This window comes from Panthera onca, chromosome A1 (assembly GCF_046562875.1).
Source record: "Panthera onca isolate mPanOnc1 chromosome A1, mPanOnc1 haplotype 2, whole genome shotgun sequence".
In the NCBI taxonomy this organism is placed as follows: domain Eukaryota; kingdom Metazoa; phylum Chordata; class Mammalia; order Carnivora; family Felidae; genus Panthera; species Panthera onca.
In genome coordinates this window covers 233,867,633-233,895,389 of record NC_138339.1, presented here as the reverse complement: position 1 = coordinate 233,895,389, position 27,757 = coordinate 233,867,633, and the positions used below count along the sequence as shown (strand labels likewise).

Sequence of the window (27,757 nt, the reverse complement as noted above, 5' to 3'; positions counted from 1 at the left end):
AGCAATCGTAGGTCCCCACTGGCGGTCCAGTTCACCTGTTACGAAGCTTATTCTAAGAACACTGTTCCAGAGAGATGAATAAATAAGAGTGTTACCAGGACAGGTCTCCCAAGAATGAAGAGCGGTGGATTAAATATAGCAGATTAAATATAAATAAAGGCAAGGTATGGAAGTTTAAGTTACTGAACAATGGAACGGGATCTCAAGTACTCAAGCACAGGTGAATATTCTCAAGTGACCGATTTTACAGGAGCGAGGACTACACCGCAAGGGCTAAGGGAGAGCTAAAAACAGTAAGATTCTAGGATTCTAAATTTACATTTTTAAACTCGGAATTTTTGGAAAGGCAAGGCGACTACCTAAAGACCAATGCAGGCACGGGATTACAGGTGCTGGTTCACACACACGGAATGCTGTTCTCGGAAAATCTCTTTGGGTAACAAAAGCAGCAAGTTTGCAGCAAGAGCAGTAAAGGCACTTCCCCAAGTGTATACAGCTGAAGCTGGAACACCACAGGGGTCAGGGGCACCATGTTTGTGCAGCCAAAAAAATCCAGGTTGAACTTTCAACTCCCCCCAAACTTAACTATTAATAGCCTACTTTTTTTTTTTTTAATCTTGAGAGAGCGAGAGAGACCACCCAAGTGGGGAGGTGCGGGGGGGGGGGGGGGGAGAGGGAGAGGGAGAGGGAGAGGGAGAATCCCAAGCAGGCTCCACACGGTCAGTGAACAGCCTGATGCGGGGCTCGTACTCCCAAACCGTGAGATCGTGACCGGAGCCGAAATCGAGAGTCGGGCGCTTAACTGACTGAGCCACCCGGGGGCCCCCCTAATAGCCTACCGTTGGCCTGAAGCCTTACCGATAACATAAACAGGCGGTTAACACACATTTTGGATACGTTATTACATACCTGCGCTCTTAGAATAAAGCTAAAGTGTTCAGAAAGTCCTAAGGGAAAATGTGTTCACCGTACTACAATACCGTGTCTAAGGAACAAAATCCGCTTAACAAGTAGGACCCACGCAATTCAAACCCATGTTGTTCAAGGGTCTGCCCTTCCCATTCTCAAAGACGTTTTAGGCAAAAAAGGGGGAAAAAAACACACTTAAAAACCCGCAAGCACAAATAAACCAACTTTAATAGATATTATTTTGTATTTATATAGCGCCTTCTTCAAGAACCTTAGATGCTTTACAGACATTATATCTAATTAATCCCCACAACAACCCTGTGAGGTAGGTATTACTCCCGTTTTACAAGACAGGGAGACTGAAGCACAGAGAGGTTAAGTGACTTGCCCAAGGTCACACAGTTAAATTCACTGAGGAGCCAGGACCTGAGCGCCTTAGCCTCCCGGCTCCCAGTTTAATACCTCATGAGAGAATCTTTAATGAAAAGTATCCTTAAAGAAAGTATCAAGAGTAGTATGTTACGAAAGTGAGGTCTTTCTACTGCCGCCACGGAAAAGAAAAACCCGATACTGATCGGTAGAGGCAACGAGGTCCATATATTACACATTTCCTTCTTTCCCTTTTCCTGAAGCCTCACGGCCCCCGTCTTGAGCAGTCGTCTACAGGTGAAGTTTCTGAGACAGGAGCCGTACGACTTAGCAGTGAGACTGAATTTAGCATATTTACTTCCGGTTACGATGACCTGTGGAAATTTTTATTCCAATGTACAAAATATGGGACAGCCATCCCAGCAAACATGTACATAGTTAGCAATCGGCCGCCATTTACACCGTAAACCCACCCCTCGTTTCAGTCACAGTCAACCAACAATCTCACAATGCTTCCTCTCTGGGTCCCTTCTCTCGCTATACCTGCATTTGCCCCCCAACCCCAACCCTGTGCTTTTAAAGTCTGCTGCGTCTCGGGTGAGCTTCCAAACATTTTACGCAGACGCGGCTGTACTAAGAGTAAAAAGGAAATTGAGACCCATCGCCCCACAGTCCCTCCCCTGACAAATCATACTATTAAACACGGTGTAGATGTGAACAGTGTGCGACTACCAAGGAGCTCAACGAAAATGCTAGAACTTGCTTCGACAGGAAATTTCGCTTTGCCTTTTACTGTGGTTTTTACAATGCAAAATGGAGACACGAACACAGCGTAGTATCCCAGTGCTGTACCTCTGTGCAAATGACCTCATCTATCCTTCTTATACATGCTGTGGCCTAACTCAAGTAAACAACGGACTCGGCCTCACTCTACTTCCTCTGCGCTGAAAGCTACGGAAACACAGCCGTAAATCCCGAGACAATTTGGTTTAAGCCCTCAAAATAAAAAAAATGTATCCACCTCCCCCGTCCTGTGACCTTCCCCTCCCCCTTCCCCGCATTCTCAGTCGTGAGTCTCTGTGCAACGTGGTAACCAGGCGGGCTACGCAATCGCGATCGATCGGTATAAGCCCGTTCCAGCCGGCCGTAAGGCTTTAGCGACTGTATCTGAAAAAGCAAGGTGTCAAAATACGTCGTAATTTTTCTCCCAGCGTATCTGTCTAAACAGCCCCATTAGCCAAGCGACCCTGTTAAAGATCAGTTCACGGAACGAATATAGGTGAAGTCATTTCCTGAGCTAAAAGATACAGATAATAAAATGTTAATAAATAGCAGCAGACAAAAATTTTTTTTGTGGTTTTTTTTCATATTCAACAGTATTAGTAAAATAAGTTTAGAAAATTACAGCAATTAAAAAAAAAAAAAAATCACTGCCTGAAAAGACTTGAAGAACATCCAAGGCCTGATTGCTATGATTCTGAATATACAGTCAATTATTTTCTGCACGTTACATTCGGCCACCGTCAACTCACTGATGCACGGGGAAGCGTCAACCTCAATGGTTTACATACACTTTACATTACATATATTACTTCTTAAAACCCCCGACAGAATGAAGTCTTGACAAATGCAAAGCTTAGTTTCTGAACACTCTTCCAGTAGATCTGCAAAGATGGGGGGGGGGGGGGGAGGGGGATGGGGAGAAAAGGACTTGCTTCGTGTGTTTCTGGTCTGCTTCCTTAAAATTTCATCCTCGCACGGTTTGCAGCTAGGCACCCAGGCTGCTGGGGTTACGACAGGTTCCTTCTTCCCAGGGTAAAGAATGACATTCGAAAAGAACGTTAACTGCCAAGACACGACTTTTCCGAACACGGCTGCAACTTGAAACGTCAGGGTATTTAAGGATTCTGAAGACTGGTGAGCCACCACTGCACCAGAATTTCATCGATGGTTCCAACCGTGACAGGGAATTTTTGATAAGTTTTTTTACTTTACAAAATTAAAGCTGAGTAAAATCAGTGACTTATAAACCATGACAAAAGGACAAATATTTAGTCAGAGATATCAGTTCCTCCTGAAAAAGAGTATTTACCTCCTCTCAGTGTAATTTTTCTTAAGGTATCTTACGATTTAAAATGGTTTAAAATTCACCTTAAAAATAGAAACAAACAAAAGGACGAGTTCAATTGACAAAAACTAATAAAAATAAGCTCAAATTTACTGACAGAATCATGGGCACTTCATACAATACTTAGACTCTACCAGTTTTAAGTAAAATAAATAAGAAAAAAACTTATAATTACAAAGCCAGTCTTTCCCCTTGGGGAAACAAAAAGCCACTTTTGACCAGTTGTTCCCTACATATACATATACTGTATATTATTATAAGCTTCTTCAGAGAAGCAAAACATATTTGTCTTCCTGACACCGGATTCTAGTCATCTGTTCGTTTTTACATCAGAAAGGCAACTGCAAGTGTTGGGCCCAAATGTAGTTCTGGTTTACGCCTGAAAAGACCACCGGATGTTCCTTCTATGTGTGTGTATTCGACACGGGCAAATTGACGCGGTGCGTTCAGTATCACCTCCCGAAACGATCGCTACAACCTAGCACAGATTCCCACTCTTTCTCCTGCACCCCCAAGGAGTTCAAACCATTACTGGTGCGACGAATAAAGAGAAAATGCATGTCAATTACTGGAAGGCGGTTTCCCGAGAGGAGCTGCTATCTCTGATCTCACTTCCTTGTGTGGAACTGCACGGACGGCATGATACCTGAGCAAATAAATCAACTACCAGGATAGGAAGAGCGTGTGAATCCACAGTCTTTGCTTTATTGTGTGCAAAGTGTGCTACTGCCCCCTGAGCTTCCTGCATTTCTCTTTTCTTGAAACATCAGTGCTTGATCCTTTGCAAAGTAACCAGAGAAGAAATGAGGCAGAAAGTATCTCTTCATCACGGTCCCCCTCAGTCCCGAGACTGATAGAAAAGGATGTAACCAGACTCAGAGTTCTTTGAGATATCTGATGTCAACCCGTAGAATTCTTCAATAGCTTGCGCATCAATTTTCTGCGGGGCAAAATGTAAACATTAGTACGAAAGTGAGCTCTGGGAACTGCTTCAATCCAATAAAACCTTCCACATTTCTTAGAACCGTGTCTTTCGTCGGGGCTATAAAACAGCTCTGCACAGTAAGAACAGCTTAAGTTAAAAGGGCCGATGATGCCAAGTACTGGTAAGAACGTGAAGCAAACAGGACTCTCAGACACAGCTCGTAGGAATGTAAAACAATTCGGAGACTTTGGGGAAACGTGTCACATTGTCTTCTATACCCTTTGATCCAGCAATCCTACTCCTAGGGAACAGAATTTCTACCTGGACTGTAAGAAACCACGAATTCCCAACCATTCGTGACCTACGAAAATGGCAATTTCAGATGGTCCCACCTAACACACCCAGGAAAAATGAGTGCGCGTGTCTAGCAAAAGACTTACACCAGGGTCGTGGAGGCAGTTTTATTTCAGTAAGGGGCAAAAAGACAAGCTTCTAACTCGTTCTGTTCTGACAACAGGCAATTACAATAAAAAAGAAAACCCTACTATTGGCAACACGAATAAACTGCTAGATACAATGATGAGCGGAAAAGGGCGGACACAAAAGAAGGCATATTGAATGAGTCCATTTATATTCAAACAGAGGCAAAACAATAATGAGAATGAGAAGCCTCAAGAGAGCCAGGAGCCGGTGAAGGGGATGGTGGGGAGAAGGGAGGAAAGCCATGAGGACGGACCAGAAAGAGGATAAAGGAGGCTCACTGGGGTGCTGAGAGTGCACTTGATCTTGATAGTGGTTACAGTGTGAGTGTGTGTGTGTGTGTGTGTGTGTGTGTGTGTGTGTGCGCGCGCGCGCGCGCATGCAAATACGGGTGCGTGCACGTTCACATAAAAATTCAAGTTGTTGCTTAAGATTTGTGTACTTTATGTATATTATAACTCAATAATTTTTTTTAACCTCAAATTTTTTTTTTAAACAATGAAAGCTTTTTTTTTTTTTTTTTAAAGCTGGCTCTGTTGTCGAAAGCTTTTGTTTTATCCTAAGCATTTTAAAGGTTACCTGACCATTCAAGCATTGGGATTGCCTGTTGGGGAGTAAGAAGTAGGAATCAGATAATCTGAAGACCTCAACAGTTGCCTAATATTCGTCACCTGTCCTACGAATGAGAGGCTGGGAGAAAAAAGAGAAGAGTGAAATACACACCCAACTTTGAAGAAAAAGAAGAAATTCAGGAACTACTTACTTCTACAATGTCGTCATCAAACAACAACCAAAAATCATGACTCTTAACTATTGCGATATAATGTCCTCGATTGGGACCACTAAAACAAAGAGAAAGAAAAGTTAATTTCATACAATGTTTATTAACATCATTCTTCTATGCCCGAATTTCACGTTCTATAAAGCAGCATAACTGAAACCGATAAAAATACTCCTTACCTATCCTTCCCCAAAATATCAAGCCACATTGATGTGAACTGGCATTCTATTTTAAAATCAAATAATTAGCACTCTACTTTGAAAGATATAATCAGCATTCTATTTATATGAAGTTACGCTATTAAAATTATTTGTCTTTTATAACTTATTATTTTTAAAATAATTTTCAAATTTGCTTCTATGAAAAATGTAAATACATTTTTTTTCTAGCATTTTGAGGGGGGTGGGGGTGTCACAGTCTGAGTTAAACTACAGAACAACACAAGTAAACATTTTTTTCTAAGTCTTACTCTCTTCGGAAAAGTTTTTCTCTTGAGGAAAGGTATCGAGTGATAGTTAAACAAGCAAAGCTATCAAATCTACAGTTCTGAAATCAATCAAGCTTGACCTTCATAAACTTCTTTAAAAACAAATGACATTTTGTTAGTATTATTAGTGCTATTTTTAAGTACCTAGATCTTAGCACCATTATTAGAATGGTCTCTGCGTCTCATTTTAAACAAATCTGGAATAAAGAAATCTAGAAACTCATCAAAATGCATGTGGGACTGTTTCTTCAAACAGAATAAATCCTTTGCTTTATAAAAGACGTGGTGAAGATTTCAACTTCTCCCCGTTTAAGTATGATTCATTATAAAAGCTTCTACATAATTCTTCATTAAATTGTAATTCCATTGTAATTGTTATAGTATAGAATTTGAGATAATTTTCCACACAAAGTATCGTTAATGTGAACATTATCTTAAGAGTAGCAACATGAGATAAAGGAATAAGCAGCCTCTGTGCCTCCTGGTGTCGACTCCTCTGACCCGGTTAGGGGAGACGAATACCCGAGGTGACAAAACGACACAAACAAGAGGACTGCTCTTTCCCCACAGACGAAAACCCCTCAGAACTATTTTTTTAAGAAGGCTTTTAATTCTAAAATTCTGAAATAAAAACCAAAATAAACGGATTTTCCCCATTTCTCAGGGGTTCATCTAAAGAATCATGTGTTTATATAAGAGGCTAAGAATTTTATTTTATTTTTTGTTTTGTTTTGTACTTTTTTAAGGTGGTAGAAAGGCAGAGAGAATCACAGAAAGGCTGAGGAACAGAGCCTGAGAGGGAGGAGGCAGGTGGGGGACACAAAAGTTAGGCATCGGGCAGCTCGGCTTTTTCCTTCGGCAAACAGGTGGTTTGAAGAACAGACAGAAGTCGGTTACAGAAACTAATAGGAGGAGGAAGGGCTGAGGCTCAAAAACTTACTAGGCGCCCAGGAAGGCCGTTTATTAGGGATTTGCATCCTGAACATAAAACACGCTCACTGCAGTGGGCGTGAGTGCCTATCGTGTGCACATAAGGGTGTTGCTTTCTGTGGGGATCAGAAAGACACCAACACTTCCTGCCCCGAGGACACCGTCAGTGCAGCAGATAACCCTCCACAAACACATTTCGGGGCAAAACAGAACATAAAAGCAGAGCTGCAGGCGCAGTGGAACGGACAGACCCCGTCCGGCGAGAGAGGAGGTGGGAGGGACAGGGCTGAGGACTCCAGGAAGGTTGGTTCCGGGGGTGGGGGGGGCCTGAGACGGGCCAAAAGGGTCACACTTAAGAATTCCGCAAGCACCTGTTAGAAATCTACGCGCCACTGAGGAGAGAGAACGCATAGCTGGACTGGCACGGGCTTGCCGAGGACGAGCGTCCTCGACAGTTGAAGGATGCAGGCAAAGTAAACCATCTACGCTCTCGTGTGAAATCTTACTACGGATAAATCTGATAAAAAATAAAAAAGATTTTTAAATGCTGTTAATCTGTATTTATTCTGAGAGAGAGAGAGAGAGAGAGAGAGAGAGAGAGAGAACGAGCAGGGGAGGGGCAGAGAGAGGGAGACAGAGGATCCTAAGCAGGCTCTGAGCTGTCAGCACAGAGCCTGATGTGGGGCTTGAACCCACGAGCTGAAATCAAGACGCTCAACCCACTGAGCCACCCAGGCGTCCTCAATGTTGCTACTCTTTTGTTAACGGACAAATCATTTCCTGTTTTAAGAAGTGCCTGTTCTCATAAGGGAAACATATACAAACTGATAAACAATACAACACAGGGCAGTAAGTTACGGCTAGCAATACACATCTAGTAGCTACGTGAACACAGAGGCATGGAACCAAATGTAGTAATATTTCGGTACACCAAAGTTTAAGGAGGAAATGATAAACGCACTGTATCTGAAACACCCATCTTGCAATCAACCTATCCTGACACGACGACCCGGAAGGATCAAGAGCCTCGGAAAGATCCACGCCGGGACCATCCTGAACGCCCGCCCCACAGACCAAGAACCTTGCCAGCTCGTCCCTCGGATGCAGTTACCTTCCACAGTGAACCACCACGGCGACGAGGTCGTACATTCTGTCAGGATTGGTTGCGTCGCCAGAGGTGTTAAACAGACGAAGTTCTAAAGGAAAAACTACCCGGTAAGACAGTTTTGTGTATCGATGAAGTTGATCCATGTACTTAAACCTCTTCAGGTGCAGAGCTAGAATCATGGGCAGTTTTTTAACTTTCATCCTATTCAAATAAACACGGAGACAGAATTTCATAAAAGACATTCACACCATGCCCTTAAAAGAACTATCAAACTTTAGGATTCCGTTAACAAACCATTAGTAGTTTTAATAGCCCAGCACTACCCAGTTTTGCATGTTTCTACCAATTACTTTTATATTGGCAAAGCAACATTCTCAACATCTGAAGACTGTCCCACCCCACCCGTCATCGACAAACCACGTAAATCTAATTCATACTCAATACGGCTTCAAAATAGATGAACGACATCAGTCCGCTGTTAAGAAATCCTTATTCTGAAATACAGGTCCCTAATGATAAGGCAAACTGCACATGATGCCTATGATTGGTGGAGGAAAACCAGTTCCTTAGAGCTGCTAACTCCTTTGGATGTGAGGGGAGACTGAAATCCATCTGTCCCATCAGTCTATATAATTCAGTAACAGACTGACACAACGAGAAAAGCATGAAAGACCGTTCTGCGAAAGGTGTTTGCCAGAGATAAGAAGTAACTCCGCATTAGGAATAAGGACTACGTGTATCCTCGAAAAGAGAGTAAAATGACCCGCAAATTTAGGGTTAAGTTTTTTACTGTAAAACACCGGCTATCCTCCACACTCTAAATAATCTTTATTACGCCCTTAAATGTCATTTCGCCCCGACACGACTCCGCACTCCTGGCTCCTCCTAATGACAGCCTATTCTTCTGCAGGCTCAGCTCAAACGCTGTCCCCCCCACACAAGTAACCCCTCTCTTCAATCCCCCATCGGCACTTTCTAGATTCACTCTATGCATGTACAGTTTATGACCCCATCAAATGTTTATGATGATTATGGGTCTTCCTCTTCTTCTAGGGTCTAAAATCTTGCCAGGGAGAAACCATTTTTATTTTGTTTTCATTTTCTTTCTCTATCGAGCAACATGCCTGGCACGTGACAGATACCTGACAAGTGTTGCAGCACTGAATTCCGTAAGTGTTCAATGAAGCAAAACACTTCATTAATTAAAAAACGAAATTTACTAAGCCATTGCCTCTAATGAAGTGAAAACAAAAATCATCCTGTGGCATCTCGCTAAACCTGCATCCTACAGATCTTAAATGCGGTGGGCAGCTTGTTATTCCGGAAACATTTACTATTCTACCCTGGCCTTTGAAAAACATTAGCGAGAAAAAACATAAACCGATATTCATTCCCGGAAAGAAAGCTAACAGTGTAAGAGTCTTTATGGACTTTGCCTCAGTAATCCCAACTTCTAGAACTTAAATATATCCTCTCAGATACAAGACGTCTGAAACACGTTCACTTCTAGAGTTATTTTAGATCGTGAAAAACTGGGAAAATCCTAGAGACAGGCATGCGACAGAGATAGTATGGGTTCAGTTCCAGACCGCCACAGTAAAGTCAGCATTGCAATAAAGCCAATGGAATGAAATTTTTGGTCTCCCAGTGCACATAAGAGTTAGGCTGACATTACACCGTGTCCATTAAATGTGCGATATCATTATGTCCAGAAAAAACAGTGCAGACACCTTAACTAAAAAACACTTCATCGTGAAAAACTGCAACCCATCACCTAAGCCTTCAGCGAGTCATGACCTCTTTGCTGGGGAAGGGTCCCGGCTCACTGCGGACTGATGGGGGTAGTGATGATGAAGGTCGTTGGGGTGGCTGCGGCACTTCTTAAAAGAAGATAATCACGTCTGCCACACTGACGGACTCTTCCTCTCGTGAACGATTTCTCTATAGCACGAGATGCCGTCCGAGAGCATTTCACCCGCAGAACTTTCCTCAGAATTAGAACCAGTCTTTTCAAACCGTGCCCTGCTTTAACTACCAAGTTTGTGTAGTATCCCAAATCCTTCGCGGACGCTTCAACCGGCTTCACAGCATCGTCAGCAGGAGCAGATTCCATCTCGAGAAACCACGTTCTCTGCTCAGCCGTGAGCAGCAGTCCTCACCCCATCGCGTCCTGTCACGAGATCCCAGCGACGCTGTTTCCACCACATCCGCCGTGACTGCCTCCACTGCCGTCCCCAACCTCCAAAGTCGTCCCCGAGGGTGGGAATCCACTTCTGCCAAACTCTTATAAAAGATATTTTGACCTCTTCCCGTTGTTCTTAGTGGCTTTCCATTTCAGGAGGGATTTAATTTACTTTGCCCAGATCCATCAGAGGAATCACTGTCTATGGCACCTGCAACTTTATGAAATGGTATTTCTTAAAAAATAAGAAAGTCAGAATGACTCCTTGATCCACGGGCTGTGGAATGGACGCTTGTCAAAAGGCACGAAAACATTCATCTCAGGGCACGATCTCCATCAGAGCTCTTGGGTGACCAGGCAGCATGATCAGTGGATGAAGAGCAAAACTTGAAAGGAATCTTTTTTTCTGCCTTTTCCCCGGGCAGAAGGTCTCAACGGTGGGCCTCAAATATTCAGTAAACCATGCTGTAAACAGATGTGCTGTCATCCAGGCCTTGTTGTTCCATTTATAGAGCAGAGCGGATTTAGCGTAATTCTGGAGGGCCCCAGCATTTTCAGGATGGCCAGTGAGCATCAGTTTCAGGTCACCAGCTGCGTTAGCCCCTAACAAGAGAGCCCTGTCCTTTGAAGCTCCGAAGGCAGGCACGGACTTCCCTCTAGGTGTGCGAGTCCTTGATGGCACGCGTCGTCTTCCACAGACCGCTGTTCTGTCTACACCAACCACCTTCGTGAACGATCTTAGCCAGACCTTCCGGAGAACTTGCTGTAGCTTCTGCATTAGCACCGGCTGCTCCGCCTTTACCTCCACGTCACGGAGACGGCTTCTTTCCTCAACCCCCACCCCCGCAGCTTCCAATTTTTCTCTTGCAGCTTCCTCGCCTCTCTCCGCCTTCGGAGAGTTGAAGGGAGTTTTGAGGGCTCGCTCTGGGTCAGACTTTGGCTCAAGGGAATGTTGTGGCCGGTCTGCTCTTCTGTCTAGACCACTCACACTTTCTCCGTGTCGGAAACAAGGCCGCTTCGCTTTCCTGTCACTCGTGCGTGCGCTGGAAAAGCACTCTTCACGTCCTTCACGAACGTTCCCTCGGCACTTGCGACGCGGCTGGAGTTTGGCACAAAGGACCCAGCTTTCAGTCTGTCTCAGCCGTCGACGCGCCCTTCCTCACGAAGCCTCACCATCTCTAGCTTTTGATTCAAAGCGAGAGACGCGGGACTTCTGCTTTCACTGGCGCACGGAGGGGTCACTGCAGGGTTACTAATGGGCCTAGTTTCGATCTTGTTGTGTCTCAGAGACGAGAGCAGCCAGAGGAGAGGGAAAGGGGGCCGGGGCGGGGGGCGGGGGGGGAACGGACGGTAGAGCACTCAGAGGCCATACAGCTCTCATCGAGGAAGCTCACCATCTTGTAAGGGAGTGGTCTGTGCTACCCCCAAACATTACACCAGTGACATCGGAGAGCACGGGTCATTATACGAAATGTGACCGTAACGAGAAAGCGGGAAATTTGGCGGGAACTGCCAAAATATGACACAGAGACACAAAGCGAGCAAATGCTCTTGGAAAAAGGGCCTCAATAGACTTGCTCGACGCAAGGATGCCATAAACCTTCAATATGTTAAAAAAAAAAACAACGCAGCGGAGTACAACAAAGCAGGGCACAATAAAATGAGGTGTGCCTGTACCTGTCTTACAGAAACTTCTTCGTAAAAGAGGGAATGACCACCAACTCATTTCTGAGGCCAGCTGAAAGCCGGTACCAAAACCTGACAACGGTATTACAAGAAAATCCCAGACCAATGATATCCCTCACGGTATCTCAAAGATGTGAAAATCAACAGAACATTAGCAGACTGAATCCGGCAACATATAAACCTCCCTTGGCGATGATATTATAGTTCTCCTAAATGAAACGCTGACGTTTTTGCCTCAGGTTCTTTGTAAATAAAGACCAGTAACTGCAAAAATGGCAAGATTCCTTTATGTCCCTGAATTAACAAAGTAATCATAAATTTGTAAGGAGCATTTTAAACTATTAATAGAGCCCATTTCTCCTCCGGAACAAAAGCGTCCTCAGCCGAACTTCAGTTTTCCGGAAATTTTAGACCTCCGCAGAAAGACGATGCTTCCCAGCGATGTGACTTTGAAAAACAAGCACGTCCCCTTCCAACCTAATCAGAGTATTCTGGACCGGGAACGAGCGGACGGCAGATACTATTTTCTCAGCAAAAGTGTACCGCCCTCGTCACACACCAGGTTACAAAGTCAATGCCTACGGCAGCCACCGTCAGGAGGGGTGGCGGGCACATCTTCTCAACCTGGGGCCCCATGACCCAGCGAGCAGACCCTGACGAAAGAAGTCGCGTGCCCGAGATTTATCAGAGCGCTGCTCTGGGGGCCGAGTGAGCAAAGCCGAGAGGGAAGAGGAGGCAGCCAGCTGAGGGTTCAGTCTCGGGAAAAAGCCCACAGGGAGCAGCTCCAGCTTGGTCCCTCGGGGAAACCCTGCCTGGACTCTGAATCTCCCTGCAGATTTCTCTGGACCGTGGCGAGGTGACTGGGCTTTCACACTCTCTTCTCCCCCTGCCGGTCATAGGTCACAGGTTAAAGAAATTCCCAGAAGCTTCCTTCCGCGGTAGCCCCAGCCCCAGAGGAGTCCTCTGAAGGAGAGCCGGCGTGAAAGTGCCCCAAAGGAGTGGGGGTGGCGGAGAATGGGCCCTGAGGCCACTCCCGGACTAGAATACCGGCCACTCTGCTGCAGGCAAGGGGGGGGGGGGGGGGCACCACGAAGGCGAGTTCCATATTCTAGAGCTGTCTGCTGTCTGCAGATTCCCCAAGAATGGCCAGAAACCATTTTTTAAAGGAAAATTTCCCATTTGGGTAAACGGCGGGAGCCGAGCAAAGAGGTCCACACATACTGCGGGAAAATTCCTTCTCGTGGACTGTCATGTCAACGAGGCCTAACTGGGGAAGGTCAGGCTGAGTGTGACAGGGAAACGGAAGTTATGGCTGCGCGTGACGAAGACACCAGACTGAGTGGGAAGCACTGAGAGGAGAGCTGGACCCGACGGAGCCTGACTCCAGTGGGTGTCATCAACGAAGGCAGGTCTGGGGACAGGGCAGATCCAGTGCCACGACCGGGGGGGGGGGGGGGGGGGGGGGAGTGGGGGAGAGTCCTGATCGCTACCTGGGGATGCTACCAGGCGCGCATCCGGACAGCATCGACCCGTCAAAAGACAGAAGGACCTAGGCAACCGGACACACGGGTCAGATTCAGGAGGATCCCAATGGGGGAGGGGGTGCTACGGTCTGAATGCCTGTGTCCCCCCAAAACTCATGTTCAAAACCTAATACCCGACGTGACGGTTCTAGGAGGTGGGGCCTCCGGGAGGTGCTTACATCATGAGGGTGGAACCTTCACAGATGGGATTAGTGTCTTTATGAAAGACCCTAGAGGGCTTGCGGGAGTCCTCCCACCAGGCAGGAAGGCACCTGCTGGGGACCACGAAGAGGGCCCTCACCGGAACGCGACATGCTGGTGCCTCGATTCTGGACCGCCAGCTTCCAGAATGCGAACGGATCGATAGATTTCTGCTATTTATAATCCGCCCAGTCTATGGGGTTTTGTTACGGCAGTCTCAGCAGACGGAGACAGGGTGTGTGTGAAAGGGCTGACTACTCCCGACGTGATACTACCCGTGACTAGAACCTGCACACGCAGGAAAACGATATGCATCTAGCTAGGGAAACCGAGCAGAAGGGAAGAACTTGGCCTCAGGAACAGGAAGAACCTCAGTTACCACTAGATCAGGGTGGACAGAGACAGGCAGCGGCCACAACAACTAGACGCTGAGTCACCTGGGCACTGCGTGAGTCCTCAACGCCGCCCGCGGACAGGGGTGGGCCTGGAGGCGGGCTCGGCTGAATGTGGCCTAAAGGGAGAGAGAGTACAGGGAGGGGAGAGAGTACAGGGAGGGGAGAGAGTACAGGGAGGGGAGAGAGTACAGGGAGGGGAGCAAGGAGGGGTGTGTAGTGGAGAGCCGGTCAGGCTGGCTCAGCTTTCCACTGTCACTCGTCATCAGATCCCGCTCTCAGGGAGAGGGGAGTGACAGGCGAGTGCTCCTTAAAATCCCAAGCGGCACTCCCAGCCCAGAGGACAGGAAAACAGCACCTAAAACAACGCCATAAGCCATCAAATCCTCTCGTTCCAGTTCCCCGGCTTCATCACCTTGCTTCTACCCTATGCTTTTATCCTCCCACTGGGTGACAGCTCAGGACTGTTTCATCCACATTTACCAACCTCGTATTTTCCCTGGACTGCACTATACAGGGGTGCTACGTGAAAGGAGTCAATGTGCGGACAAATTCCGTATGAAAGATAAAAAGATAAATTTCTTCTGTTCTGTGGGTCTTCTCAGAGTCCACAATATGAAGCATGAATAAACAATGAAGAGGAAATTTTACTATATAGCAAATTCATTTGATCGCGGAATACTTATTTTAGGGCACCATTTCCAGAAATCGTTCTTCGACGTTGTTCCAAGATCGGCTGGTTGCAAAGACGACACTGTCTTTACGTTAATACAAACAGATTCCGAACGAAAGCCAAATCACATGCATTTTTCTATTGTGGTAAAAAACATGTGAACTTCACCATTTTCACCCCTTTTAAACAGAGACTATGGCAGTGTTGCCTATAAGCACACAGTTGTGCCACAGATCTCCAGAACTGTGGAGAAAATCGCCCGATTTTCATTTTGCAAACTGAAAGTCTACACCCGCTGAATAACTCCTCTTCTTCCCTCCCCGCAGACCCGGACAAGCACCATTTTATTTTGTCTCTCAGAACGTCACTACTTTAGATTCCTCAGATCACTCGAATCCTACAGAATTTGCCTTTTTGTGACCGGCTTACTTAACATGATACGCTCAAGACTCATCTATGTTTTATGTGACAAGATTTCCTTCCTTGTTAAGGCTGAACGATACTCCATTTTATGTTCATCCCACATTTTCTTTATCCGCTCATCTGCAGATGGACATCTAAGCTGCTTCCTCCTGTTGGTTATTGTGAACGATGCAGCAATAAACACAGGAGCACACACGTCTTCTGACACCGTTTTCAATCCTTGTGGATATATACCTAGAAGAAGGAACGCGAGATCCTCAGGTAGTTCTACTTCCAGTATTTTGAGGCACCTCCACGCTGTTTTCCATAGGAGCTATGCCAGTTTATAGTCTCACCAATAGCGTACGAGGCTCCAGTTTCTCCACATCGTCGCCACACTTATTTTCTCACTTTCCAATAACGGCCACCCTAACTGGTGCGGAAGGATACCTCGCTGTAGTTCTGATGTGCCTCTTCCCGACGATTAGCTTTAGTCGAGTATCTTCTCATATGCTTGGCGGCCCTTTGTTTATCTTCTTTGGAGAAACGTTTACTCAAGTTCTTTGCCTGGTTTTTGTTGCTGAGCCGTACGAGTTCTTGATATATTCTGGGTTATTAACCTCTTGTCACGTATTGGTTTTCAAATATTTTCTCCCATTCATGCCTTTTCACTCCATTTATCGTCTCCCTTTGTTATGCGTACGTTTTTAAGTTTGACAGAGTCCCATCTGTCTACCTTTGCCTTTGTTGCTTGTGCTTTTTGGTGTCATATTCGAGAAATCATGGCCACATTCAAGGTCATGAAGACTTTCCGCTATTCTAGGAGTTTTGTAGTTTCAGGTCGTATGTTTAGGTCTTTCATCCATTTTGAATTAAGTTTTGTACATGGTATAAGGTTTTGCGCATGGATATCCAGTGGTCCCAAAACATCGGGTGAAGAGACTATACTTTCCCTATTTTTGTATCGTGCGGCCTTGGCGCACTTGTAGATCACCTGACCATGCGAGTGAGGGTTTATTTCTGGGCTCTCTACTCTGTTGCATTGATCTATAGGTCTGTCTTTATCCCAGTCCATGCCGTTTTAATTCCTGTAGCTTTGTAATAGGTTTTGAAGTCAGGAAGTGTGAGGCCTCCAGCTTTGTTTTTCTTTAAAGATTGTTTTGGCTTTAAGAGTCCTTCAAGATTTCTCCTATGAATCTTGGGTGTTTTTTTCCCCTATTTCATCAAAAACTGCTATGGAGATTTTGATAGAGGTTAAACTGAATCTGTAGACTCTTCTAGGTAGTATGACCATTTTAACAGTATTAAGTCTTCCAATGCATAAACGCAAGATATCTTTCCATTTATTTGTATATATCTTCTTTAATTTTTCAGTACCATTTTATAGTTTTCAGGGTACAAGTCTTTAGCCCCCATCGTTAAGTCCATTTCTAAGTATTTTATTCCCTTTGATGCTACTGTAAATGGGATTCTTTTGTTAATTTTCTTTTCGGATTGTTCAGTCAGTGCCCAGAAATGCAACCGATTTTTGCGTGTTGATTTCGTATCTGCAGGTCTGCTGAATCGATTAGTTCTAACAAGGTTTTTTTTCTTGTGGTCGTTTCATCTTTAGGGTTTTCTGTCAATAAGATCGTTATCTGTGAACAGAGATAATCTGACTTCTTCCTTTCCCTTTTGGATGCCTTTTATTTCTTTTTCTTTTTTTTTGCCTAACTGCCCGGGCTAGGATTTCTAATACTATGCTGAATAATGGCAAGACTAGGCATCCTTGTCTTGTTCCTGATCCTAGAGAAAAAGCTCTTATTTTTTTAACCACTGGGTCTGATGTTAGCTGTGGGCTTGTTATAGATGGTCTTTATTATGTTGAGGTATGTTCCTTCTATCCCTAGTTTGCTGAGTGTTTTTTATCGTGGACGGGTGTTGAATTTTCTCAAATGCTTCTTCTGTGTCCACTGAGATGATCCCGTGGTTTTTGTACTTCATCCAGACTGAAACCTTTTAAAGTCAAACTGGTTTTTGTTTCTTTAATAAGAACTATGATCTGTATATCCAACACAATCTTACTCTCTTATTCCAAGACTACAAACTGTGGACTTTGAGAGCTGGCAGATGTCAACTAATGCAAGTGAGACCCAAAAAGACTAAATGAGACTTGCTCAATATTACAACGCAAGTTATCAGAAGGGCTGACGCTAGATCCTAGTAGAAAACAGATAATTTCTGTATTGCTGTCTTCCTGTAAACTAACGTGCAACTTATCCTACAGAAATACTCTAAAAACTGTGTGAAAATGTGTCTGTTGGTGGGCATATACGTACAAAATATGCATGTTCACCAAAGCAATGTAACAGTAAAAAAAAAAAAAAAATGGGAACAATCTAAGCTATTCGATTTAGCTGTGAACACAGTTCACAGATTATGGTGTATTATGGTACGCCCATACAAAAAGTCTATGGAGCACCTCTTCAGAATGATGTAAAAATATACTTTCAGTGACATGCTTGTCATTTATTAAGTGAAAAAAGCTACAAAACTGCATATAAAAATTTGATTCCATTGCCAGAATTACATGTGTGCATACAGACACCCTTCAAAAATCCAGGATACAAAAAAATGTTAACAGCGCTTTCATAATGATTCTTAATTGACGTATACTCATCTATATTTTCTAATTTCTTTACAGAGCATATATATATATATATATATATATATATATATATATATATTCCCCATGTATATTAACAAAAAACCTCATATTAAATGATATATTAAAATCTCCTGGATGTCTGCAAAACAAACAGCTTGAGTTTGTAAACCATCTTTAATTACTCACGTATACGGCTATTTGTCATTCTGTACAAAGACCAGCCAGGCTCACAGATACGCCTTCCTCCATGTGGCCAAAGAAGTTCGCGAGTCGGATTCCTCTTAGTCACGTTTAGTCCTTGACTCTGTCTTCCTTAACCAACAGTCTTAGACACCTTCTACACTTTCAGGATCAATCTGATACGTCCTCTCCCAAACTTATGTGAGGTACCCACCCCAATCATCTTCACTAACAGAAGAGAACAATGAGTCATCTGCTTTGATTACCTGTGTCCACTACCTAAAACCCCTCCCTTCCTAATAAATGTATCTGTGTCCAAAATAAAAACAAAAACATAATCATTTAAAAAACCTAAGTTCTTCTTTTCATGAACATTTCAGTTCAACCGTCAGGTGGGGCCATACTAGGTAGACGGCTGTGCCGTCAGGGGAGAGAGGAAACCCAAGCAGAGCAAAGAGCATGTCTGTATGACCTCTGTGCATGGTGGGGGTGGAGGGAGAAGACCGGTTACCTACAGGGTCACTGAACAATTAGATAAATACAGAAAGATAACGGGAGCCAATTTTTACTTTCAGAGAAGGAAACCACAAATATGAAAAAGGAGAAAACTAGAATGGACCCTATGGTGTTGGCTGAAATTGGGGATTTAATTGTGAATTCATGGCTTTTCAATATGGAAAGATCAACAGGCAAGATACACAGGTAGAGATGTGAAATTGGGAATTTAATTGGGAACTTAGGGTTTTTCAATACGGAAAGATCAACAGTCAAGATACACAGGTAGAGATGTGAAATTGGGAATTTAATTGGGAACTTATGGTTTTTTAATACGGAAAGATCAACAGGCAAGATAAACAGGTATAGATGTGAGCATATACCCCCACCCTCCAGCTCTGCTCACCCAGGGGGCTCGAGAACAGAAACATCCCGATAGCAGGGAGCACCCCTCTATCAAAGTCTTGCTTTCTAAACATCATTCTCCTCCTCAAAGGAACCAGGTCTCTCTGGAGAAATGGCTGGACCAGAGTGGGGGCAAGGCAAGTACAAAATGAGAAAATGAGCCAGGAGTATCTTATGGTGCCAGAAAGTAAAGAAACACTCAAGGATGAGGGGACATGTCATAAAGACACAGGCACCAGCTTGAAGGGGTTCCCGCTGGCCAAATCGGGGATCGTTTGCACATAAAAAAAGTAAGAATGGCAACGGATCATAACCCGCTGAAAAAAACAAACAAACAAAAAAAACCCTGGAGTCCAAACTGAGATTTAGAAAATGAAAAATACTAGAAGTCTGATGAGGAATGGGTGTATTTACAATCTGAAAATAACCTCCACACAAAATACTTATGAATTATACGTGAGCAAAAACATAGCGTAAGAGTGAAGAACTCTGGGAGACATCCCCTTAATCAAGTGCTCAAAAGTAACAGCACCAGTAATGGGATGTGCAGCAAAGGGTTAACCTAGCAGGCCTCAGACTGTCTTTACAAAGGTCTGCTTGTGGGGCCCCTGGGTGGCTCAGTTGGTTAAGTGTCCCACTCCGGCTCAAGTCATGATCTCGCGGTTTGGGGGTTCGAGCCCCGCGTCGGGCTCTGTGCTGACAGCTCAGAGCCTGGAGCCTGCTTCGGATTCTGTGTCTCCCTCTCTCTCTCTGCCCCTCCCCTGCTCACACTCTGTCACCCTCCTGTCTCTCAATAATAAATAAACGCTTAAAAAAACCACTTTTATTAGAAAGGTCTGCTTATAAGGGTGATCCTTGGATAATATATGAGAATTTGGATTTGAGGAGTGTCCCTAAATGATAAGCGTGTCTCAACACGCCTAAATTGTTTGAACAAACAATATGGCTTATACTCAACACCTGTTTTCCTTCTGATAGAGTCTGGAATTTTGGTACATGCTGGGCAGACGGCGCCTAGCCTTCGGTTTAAAACACTGGACACTGAGTCTATAATGAGCCTCCCTAGCAGAAAACACTTTTCCCACGTCACATTCAACGCTACAGGAGTGAAGTACGCCCACGTGACTCCATGGGACTGGACTCCCGGAAGCTCACCTGGTTTTCTGCTTTGCTGACGTGCTTTGTCACCTTTCCCTGTAATAAGTCTCAGCTGTGAGCATGACTACATACACGGAGTCCTGTGAGTCCTTCTAGTGAGTGTCCGGAGTGGTCTTAGGGACCCCCACACACCATGTGTCACTTAAGAGGATACAATGGGAAGAAGAGAGCTTCACTTCTGGGAGACTCCCACCCAGAATACATAACCTGAACCTAATCCTAAGAAAACACGAGATGACCCCAAAGAGGGCGGTCTATAACATAACGAATCGGCAATCTTCAAAACTCTCAAGATTTTTAAAGTCAACAAGAGACTAAAGAACTGTTCCAAATGTAGAGACTAAAGAGACACAAATACTAAATGTAATGTATGTTTCTGGGCTGGATCCTTTTTTCCATAGAGGACATTACCGGGACATCTGCGCTAATAAAATAAGGTCTACGAGAACAGTGGCGTGTCAGCGTGACTTTCCCCGTGTGGGTGAATACGGCCATGGGAAAACTTCCTTGTTGGCAGGAAATGGCTACTCAAGTGTCCAGGATCGTGGGACATCACACCAGGACCTTATTTTCATACGATTTCGGGTAAAATGGCATTCTTGGTACGGTTCATACAGCTTTTCTTTGACTCTGAGATTGTTTCAAAGTAAGAAGTAAGGTAACGAGAATGATGACGACGACTCCATTCCCTGATACCGAATCCCAAAGAAGAGAAGGTACGACATCCTATGTGGGAAGAGCGGAAACTCGGGTACAGCTCCCCCTACCCCTCCCCACCAAGGAAAAAGCTACACAGGCAGCAAAGCCTCAAAGTCAAATATTTTAACCGTACTGGTTTAGGATTGTTAAACAAGTGTAGAAAGTGGCCTGAGGGTGGGGAGTGGGATACTGTTGATCTGGTAAGAAGTTAATGCGTCTTCATTACTCAACGATAACATTCAAAAGTTTTACTCAGTGTAAATTTTCACACATCCCTTTCAGCTAGAAAAGCCCATCGATAACATCCATTGCCAGAGCAATCACTAAAACAGTTTAAAAACTCTAAATTACCGTTTGTGTGCCTCCTGTTTGCTGCGACATTCTTCACAGTAATATTTGTATTCACTGCACAGAGTTTCTGTGTTGCTAAAACCCCTGTGTAAAATTCAAAATAAATTTATTTTGTCTCTACCGGAAAACTGTGTGTTTGTTTCAAAATATTCTAAACCAAAGACATTCATTAAATTTCAACATAAATACATCTACAATTACCTTAAGCAGTGAGTGATCGATGTGTTTTGTTCCACGTCAACAGAAAGGTCTAAAAAATCTTCATCTTTGCTGCTTATCTGGAAAAACAGGGAATTACCTTTGATTTTTTGAAATATCAGTAAATCACTGCTCTGAAAGGATAGAATTAAATTCATTCTATTAGTAGTAGGTATATGAAGAATTCTTTTTCCCCCCAAATTCACAAGAAATCTCCTTGATCTGGATTATCCAACGGGACATTGAGTAAACGACTCTCATCATGTGGACAGGTTAAACAGCAAAGTACATCTGGGACCGATTCCCTTACTGGCAGAGGCTAGGATGTCAAATCCCATCACTTTCCTGAATCTAGGTATTATCGTCAAGCACGAAACAAACTGCCCATATGCACTGATACTTAAAATCCACACACACACACACACACGCACACACAGGCCAAGGCGGAATGAGGATGCTTGGCAAGGGCCTGACGCCCGTGTTGTTTTATCATTCAGGAAATAATTATAGCCTAAAATGCCAAATTACAATCTTCACCGATGACCTTTTCTAAACCTTCCCTAAAAAAACCTAACGTAAGGTTCTGTTTGAATTATGGGCAAATCATCTGATAAAAAAAATTAGCGCTTATTCGTGTGAACAGGATTAGGGTAGAACTGCAGACGTCACTTTTCCTAGCTCTTTCCTTCGGCGACTCTCTGCCCGGGGTGAGCGTACAACAGGGCTCTGGCGGAGCCTCGCACCCACCACGGCCGTACCCCCGGGGGGTAAGTGCTCTCCTGCTTCAACAGCGCACCTGTTTCAGGAGCTCGGCATCAGTAACTTGTGATACATCGTGTAGCTGTACGGATTTAGAGCCGCATCTACTATGTCCTTATGCCAACAGGAGTACGTTTTTACCGTGTACACACGGTACGGTGACACCATGAGATAAGTGATCTGGGTCACGAAAGATTCAGTGAACAAGAAACAATAAGGAAGATGGCAGAGAGAGAGGAAAGGGGACGTGAGGGGCTTAAGGAAAAAGAATCAGCTCCGTTTTGGAGGAAGGGTGGCGTGGCAGAGACAGGCTAACACGCGGCTTTACGTGCAGGCCAAAAAGGAGTGAAGATTTAAGAGCCCGGTGTTTGTCAAAATGAGGTCTGCGGGTTCTCAGGCGCTGCCTCGGCGGTCTTCATTTTACATTTCCATCTTTATGATATAGAAGGAGGCTCTGGATCATCTGGATATATCTGAGTTACTATGTTTGGGCTCACAAGCGTGCTGGTACCAGGCAATCTCCGAGTGGGGCACTATTTAACTTTCAAAAGTGTTTGTAAACACGTCTGCTTGTTGTTGGACTCCCGTGATCTAACGTCAGGTCACACCCAGGATGTGGGAGACTCAGAGAAGCAGTCTAAGCTGGAGACGTGGGTGGGGAGTCATCAGCACAGGCGGTAACGAAAACGGACTGGGACCCTCCCGATGCAGAGTGAGAAGCCGCCCAAAGTGAAAGCCTGGAGGACACCCACATTTAAAGACTAAACAGAAGAAAAGGAAAGAGGCCAAGAAGAAACCATCAGAAGACAGAGTTGTCAAGGGACCCAGCCTCCTAACCAACTGGGGTATTAACAACCGCGTTACCAACACCTGCCACACAAACACTGCCTCCTCCAAGAAGCCCACTCCTACGTGGAGAGGTCAGGTCTCCTTGTTCTCTGACTCGCGCGGGCTCTCGTGCTTCCCTGAACCGTTAACGTACTGGACTGGAATTGTCCACCTGTTACCGGTCTGTACTCCTCTACGAGCAGCTGCAGATCAGGACCTCTATGTCTTACTCACCTTCTGCCAACCTCTACCCATCTTCTACCTGGCCCAGCTGGCACTTAAATATTTATGCAAAACTAAAGAAAGGATACATATTCACCCTTCAGAAATTCTCAATTTCATCCCTCTAGCTGAGTTTGATAAAGGCCATGGGGTACTGATGACCATTTACTGAATCTGCAAGATAATGACTGGGATTCTGAGGAAATATTCTCAATTCATACCTTTAATTCTTGGGAAACTATCTGCAAATATAGACTGCAGGCCACAGGAGGACCTAGCAGAGAATGGGGGGAAGGATCACTAGCCATCCGTTGCGAATAAAATAAATATTTGAGCAAACAAGGATGGGTGACATCACTTTGTCCTTCAAAAACATCTAATCCTCATCCCCCATCGTCCCCAGTCTACAAAATAAGCTTCCAAGGCCTGGCACCACAGCATCCCAAAGACCTCCACAGGGTCCCAAATCTACTCTGCCCGCTTCACCAAAACTACATTTCCCAACATGCTAAGCAAATTTAACTATCTCCTGTCTTCTTGAAGAGGATGAATTATACACGTCTTCGAACACAGACCAAATTTCATCACACCAAACACCAACCAACTGCCAAATTCTGATTCTACTCACTCTTCCGATTGAAACACCGCTCAGTGTATTTCCTAAAGCTTGGAATTCAGCTACAACAGAATTTTTCTTTGTAAGATGTCTCTATAAAACTCATGTTCAAACCAGTGGAGTTGCTCAGATCGAATAAAGGTGAGTCCTGAGACCAATTCCTGCCATCAAACACTGCCCAGTCAAGCTCTTACTGCAATGGCTACAACAACGAACAGTAATCCTTACTCTAACCCAAAAACACCCACACAGGATGTTAATGCATTCAAGCATTCAGTTAAACCTCTTTCGCTTGATGTGAAAGAGGTTCACCAGTAAAAATGGATTCACAAAAGAGAATTTTATTTATTACAACTGTGTCCTTTCATTAACTAAAATTACACTGTTGACAATGATCATCCTGCAGAGCTCTGGTTATAGTTAAAAAGATGAACGCATAATCCACAGTCAACAGTCACTCAGCTTTATTGGTTAGGGTTCCACTGAAAGAGCCTATCTTTTTATTCATGGTTGAATCAAAAGGATCACTATTTGCTGTAAGAGAAAGAAACCGCACTACTGTTTACATTAGCACCAAAAACAAAACAAAAGACAAAAGAACACCAACAAAAAACCCCCACACTTAGGTATGTAAAGCTAACAAAGTATGTACAAGATCAACACGAGGACAACGACAAGATGACTTCTTCCATAAGAAAGAAAGATGTAAATAAATGTATAGTCCATGTAAATGGACAGTAAAGACTCAATGTTGTCAAGAAGTCAGTTCTGCCCAACTTGATCAACAGAGTCAACACAATCCATTCAAAATCACAGCACATGATTTTATGGATAATAAACCAGTTTCTAAATCTTTTATGATTCTCCAGTTTACATGGAGAGGCAAGAGGCCCAGAGAAGACAAAGCAATAATCATCACAAGTGGGAAGCAACCTAGACACCCTTCAGTATGTGAATGGATAAACTGTGATATGTCCACACGATGAAACAGAATTCCGTGGTGAAAAGAAACGGGCTGCCAGGCTACAAAAAGACATGGAGACACCTCAGGTACCTATTGCTAAGAGAAAGGAGAAATCTGAAAAGGCCTCGCTCCTATCTACGATTCCAACTGTACGTGTCACCCTGCAAAAGTCAAAACTATGGAGGCAGTAAAACGAACGATGGCTGCCAGGGATTTGGGGAGGAAGGAGGGGTGAATCTGTGAAGCACAGAGGATTTTTAGCGCACTGAAACTACTCTGTATCATACTGTAGTGAAAGACACGGGTCATTATACGTTTGTCAAAATACACAGAACCACAGAACAGGTGATACCAAGAGCGAACTCAAATATGGACTACAGAGTTAGTTGATAATGCAGCCATCAATCAGTGGCCCATCAACTGCAACCAATGCACCTCAGTAGTGCAAGATGTTAATAACAGGGGGAAGTGGAGGAGAGGAGGTATTCGGGAACTTTCTGTACTTCCCACTCAATTCTTCTGAAGTCTATTAATTAAAAAAGAAGAATACGGCTCCTTATTAGCCTCCGCCAGTGCAAGTTTATCTGATCTAGTCAACCAAGGAACTACGTTATTCTTCCAAACATCCATAAAACATCTGATCTTTTCTCGCCGTGGACTCTCTTTTCCCCTGGACGATGCTCCTCTCCTCTTAAAACTAGTAGTGCGACCATCATGCTGACGGCTGAGTCAGGCAAAAATCCTCAGCGGATGCTGGATCCTAGGGGAGATGTTGATGAAGAACAAGGTATTTGTGTCTCCCCACAGACTGCCCATAGTTACAAGGGCATAAAGGCCGGTCATCACCAAGCGGAGAAACTGAACAACAATTTGAATGGGAGATTAAAGTTAATTTCCCCATCAAGAGGCAGGTGGGTACTGTGTGCCCAGACAGGATGCCCTGAGAAGGACACAACACTAACTGACCACTCCAGCCAAGAACGCACCCGCATCTAATTAGAAGGAAGCATCAGGCAAACTCGGTAAGAGCAATGTTCAACTGTTTTTAAAAAGGAGGCACATCTTCTTTTAAAATGTAAAACGAATGTCATAAAAGACCAAAAACACTACGGGAATGTTCCAGATTAAAGGCGGCTAGAGAAAACATGACAACTACATGAAACGCACACCGCTCGAGCAAACTCTTAACCAGATGCGGTTGCAGGGGAAGAAATGCCGTGAAGGACACTGTTGGCTCAACTGGCAAAACTGAGTAGTGGATGCCTGATTCAACAAGAGTCTGATCTTTCATTCCTCAAGTGAGAAATGAGGTAACGAGGTAACGATATAACAAAAGGACTGAGTTATCCGATCCCATGTGGAATCCAGTGGAATCCAGTGGAATCCTTTTTGGGCTTCCTCCCTACTGCTCGTCTTTACAAAGTATCCAGCAAGCGGGTGCCTTCCCCGCGGAGTATAACAAATACGCTTTAGTTTTTATTCCAACGAGACACATAACTGTAGGGAAAGGAAAAACAAACGCATGTGCCTCCCTGACCTGTAAGTTTCTTACGGGCTTGCCTGACACACAGACACAGAATTTCCAGAACCCGGCTCTCTGGCCTCTTCTACTGAAACAGAATCAAACACGGTTGATCCTTGAACAATGCAGAGGGGGGTCAGGGGCACCGAACTCCCCAACCCACACCCCCGCTGCGGTTGAAAATCTGGGCGTAACTTTCGACTCCTCAAAAAGCTAACTACTAACAGCCGGCTGTTGACCAGAAAAGCCTTACCGATAACGTAAACACTTGATGAACACACACTTTGTATCGTGATATCAGTAAAGTAAGCTGGAGAAAAGAAAACATTACGAAGAAAATACATTTACAGTACTGTATCAAAAAAAAAAAAAAAAAAAAATCCACAAACAGGTGGACCCAGGAAGTTTGACCCCCTATTGTCCAAGGGTCAACTGTGGTCCGAAACTGCAGGAAGTTACTTTTTCTGTCGTCGCAGGTATTCACTGTTAATAAGCAACATTATGGAAAAAGTGTAGACAGATCCCTTTCAAGTGACAGGTACATCTTTAATCTTCGTTTATCCTACACCTAAGAAATTCCAGCCTCGCGTTCCACTCTCTCACTCATCCTCCAAAGAACTTTCGGTAAAAAGGAAGTAAATTTGCTCCCTCTAAAATTTTATCATATACTTACGGTTTCACAAGTAAGACATCTGGTTTCATTTGTTAATGTTCCCTGAAAAATCTCATGAACCCACGTCGGGTCTGGTGGGCTGCTGTTATTTTCGCTGTCGATATTACCATTAGGTAAACGGCCATTTTGCTTTTCCTGCTTTCTCTCTTCTTGTAAAATATCAGCAATTGTATTTAGTAGGTAATTTAAGAATTCATGGGCATCTTGTTGCATGTAGTTGTCAAAAAGTTCTAAAACCAAAAATACATGAGGGCATTATTTCAGAATTAGTAACTTCATTAAAACTAGATTTAAAACGAGAATCTCGTAGTCTATCAGAACCAAGTACAAACGTCTGGCATTGTCGGTCACATACAAGAAACAGACAATCTTTCACATACGGAAATAGGACTAAATTTGGAGAAAAGACAGTTGAGATGAGAACTTTCCTTTTAGAGAAATGATACTAACCGATCCATGAGAAAAGGGCAAAACCCGCCTTGTACGTTTACGTAACACATGGAAGGGACCAGAAACCGCTGTATTATTCCGTAAACATTACGACGTGGCAAGTTGTAAAACTGACACTGGACAACCTCTTGCCAACGGGAAGCCAAATGCTTAAGAACCACACAGAAAGTTTGCTGCAATTCTGAATCACTGGGCTGTGCATCCTCGGGATTCAGTCGGGGGGGGGGGGGGGGGGCGGGGGCTGGGACCCGGGACTTTTCAAAGGTCCTCCAGGCGAGTCTGAGCTGCAGTCAGGTCCAGGAAACAGTGGTGTCACCAATGACCTATTCGAGCCAGATGGTCCCTAAGGCCCTTCCAAAGGTGACAGGTCCCCCGCAGCTACACAAATGGGTAAATGTGATGGAAATACTGCTT

General features: G+C 44.3%; 1 protein-coding gene across 3 annotated transcripts in view; it reads right to left on the bottom strand.

Moving 5' to 3' along the window:
• Positions 1–1,119: 1,119 nt before the first annotated feature.
• The window catches only part of USP12 (ubiquitin specific peptidase 12), a 104,741-nt gene continuing 78,103 nt past the window's right edge, over positions 1,120–27,757 (bottom strand). For 2 of the 3 annotated variants that reach the window (XM_078444862.2, XM_078444955.2), the window contains 6 exons: positions 26,894–27,123; positions 21,313–21,389; positions 21,112–21,195; positions 8,121–8,318; positions 5,575–5,653; positions 1,120–4,346 (listed from right to left, as the gene is read on the bottom strand). In XM_078444862.2, coding sequence (XP_078300988.1) covers positions 4,245–4,346; positions 5,575–5,653; positions 8,121–8,318; positions 21,112–21,195; positions 21,313–21,389; positions 26,894–27,123 — 770 coding nt within the window. In that variant the 3' untranslated portion in view covers positions 1,120–4,244. The remainder of the gene's footprint in view (positions 4,347–5,574; positions 5,654–8,120; positions 8,319–21,111; positions 21,196–21,312; positions 21,390–26,893; positions 27,124–27,757) is intronic. The other variant, XM_078444904.2, reaches the window with a different exon arrangement.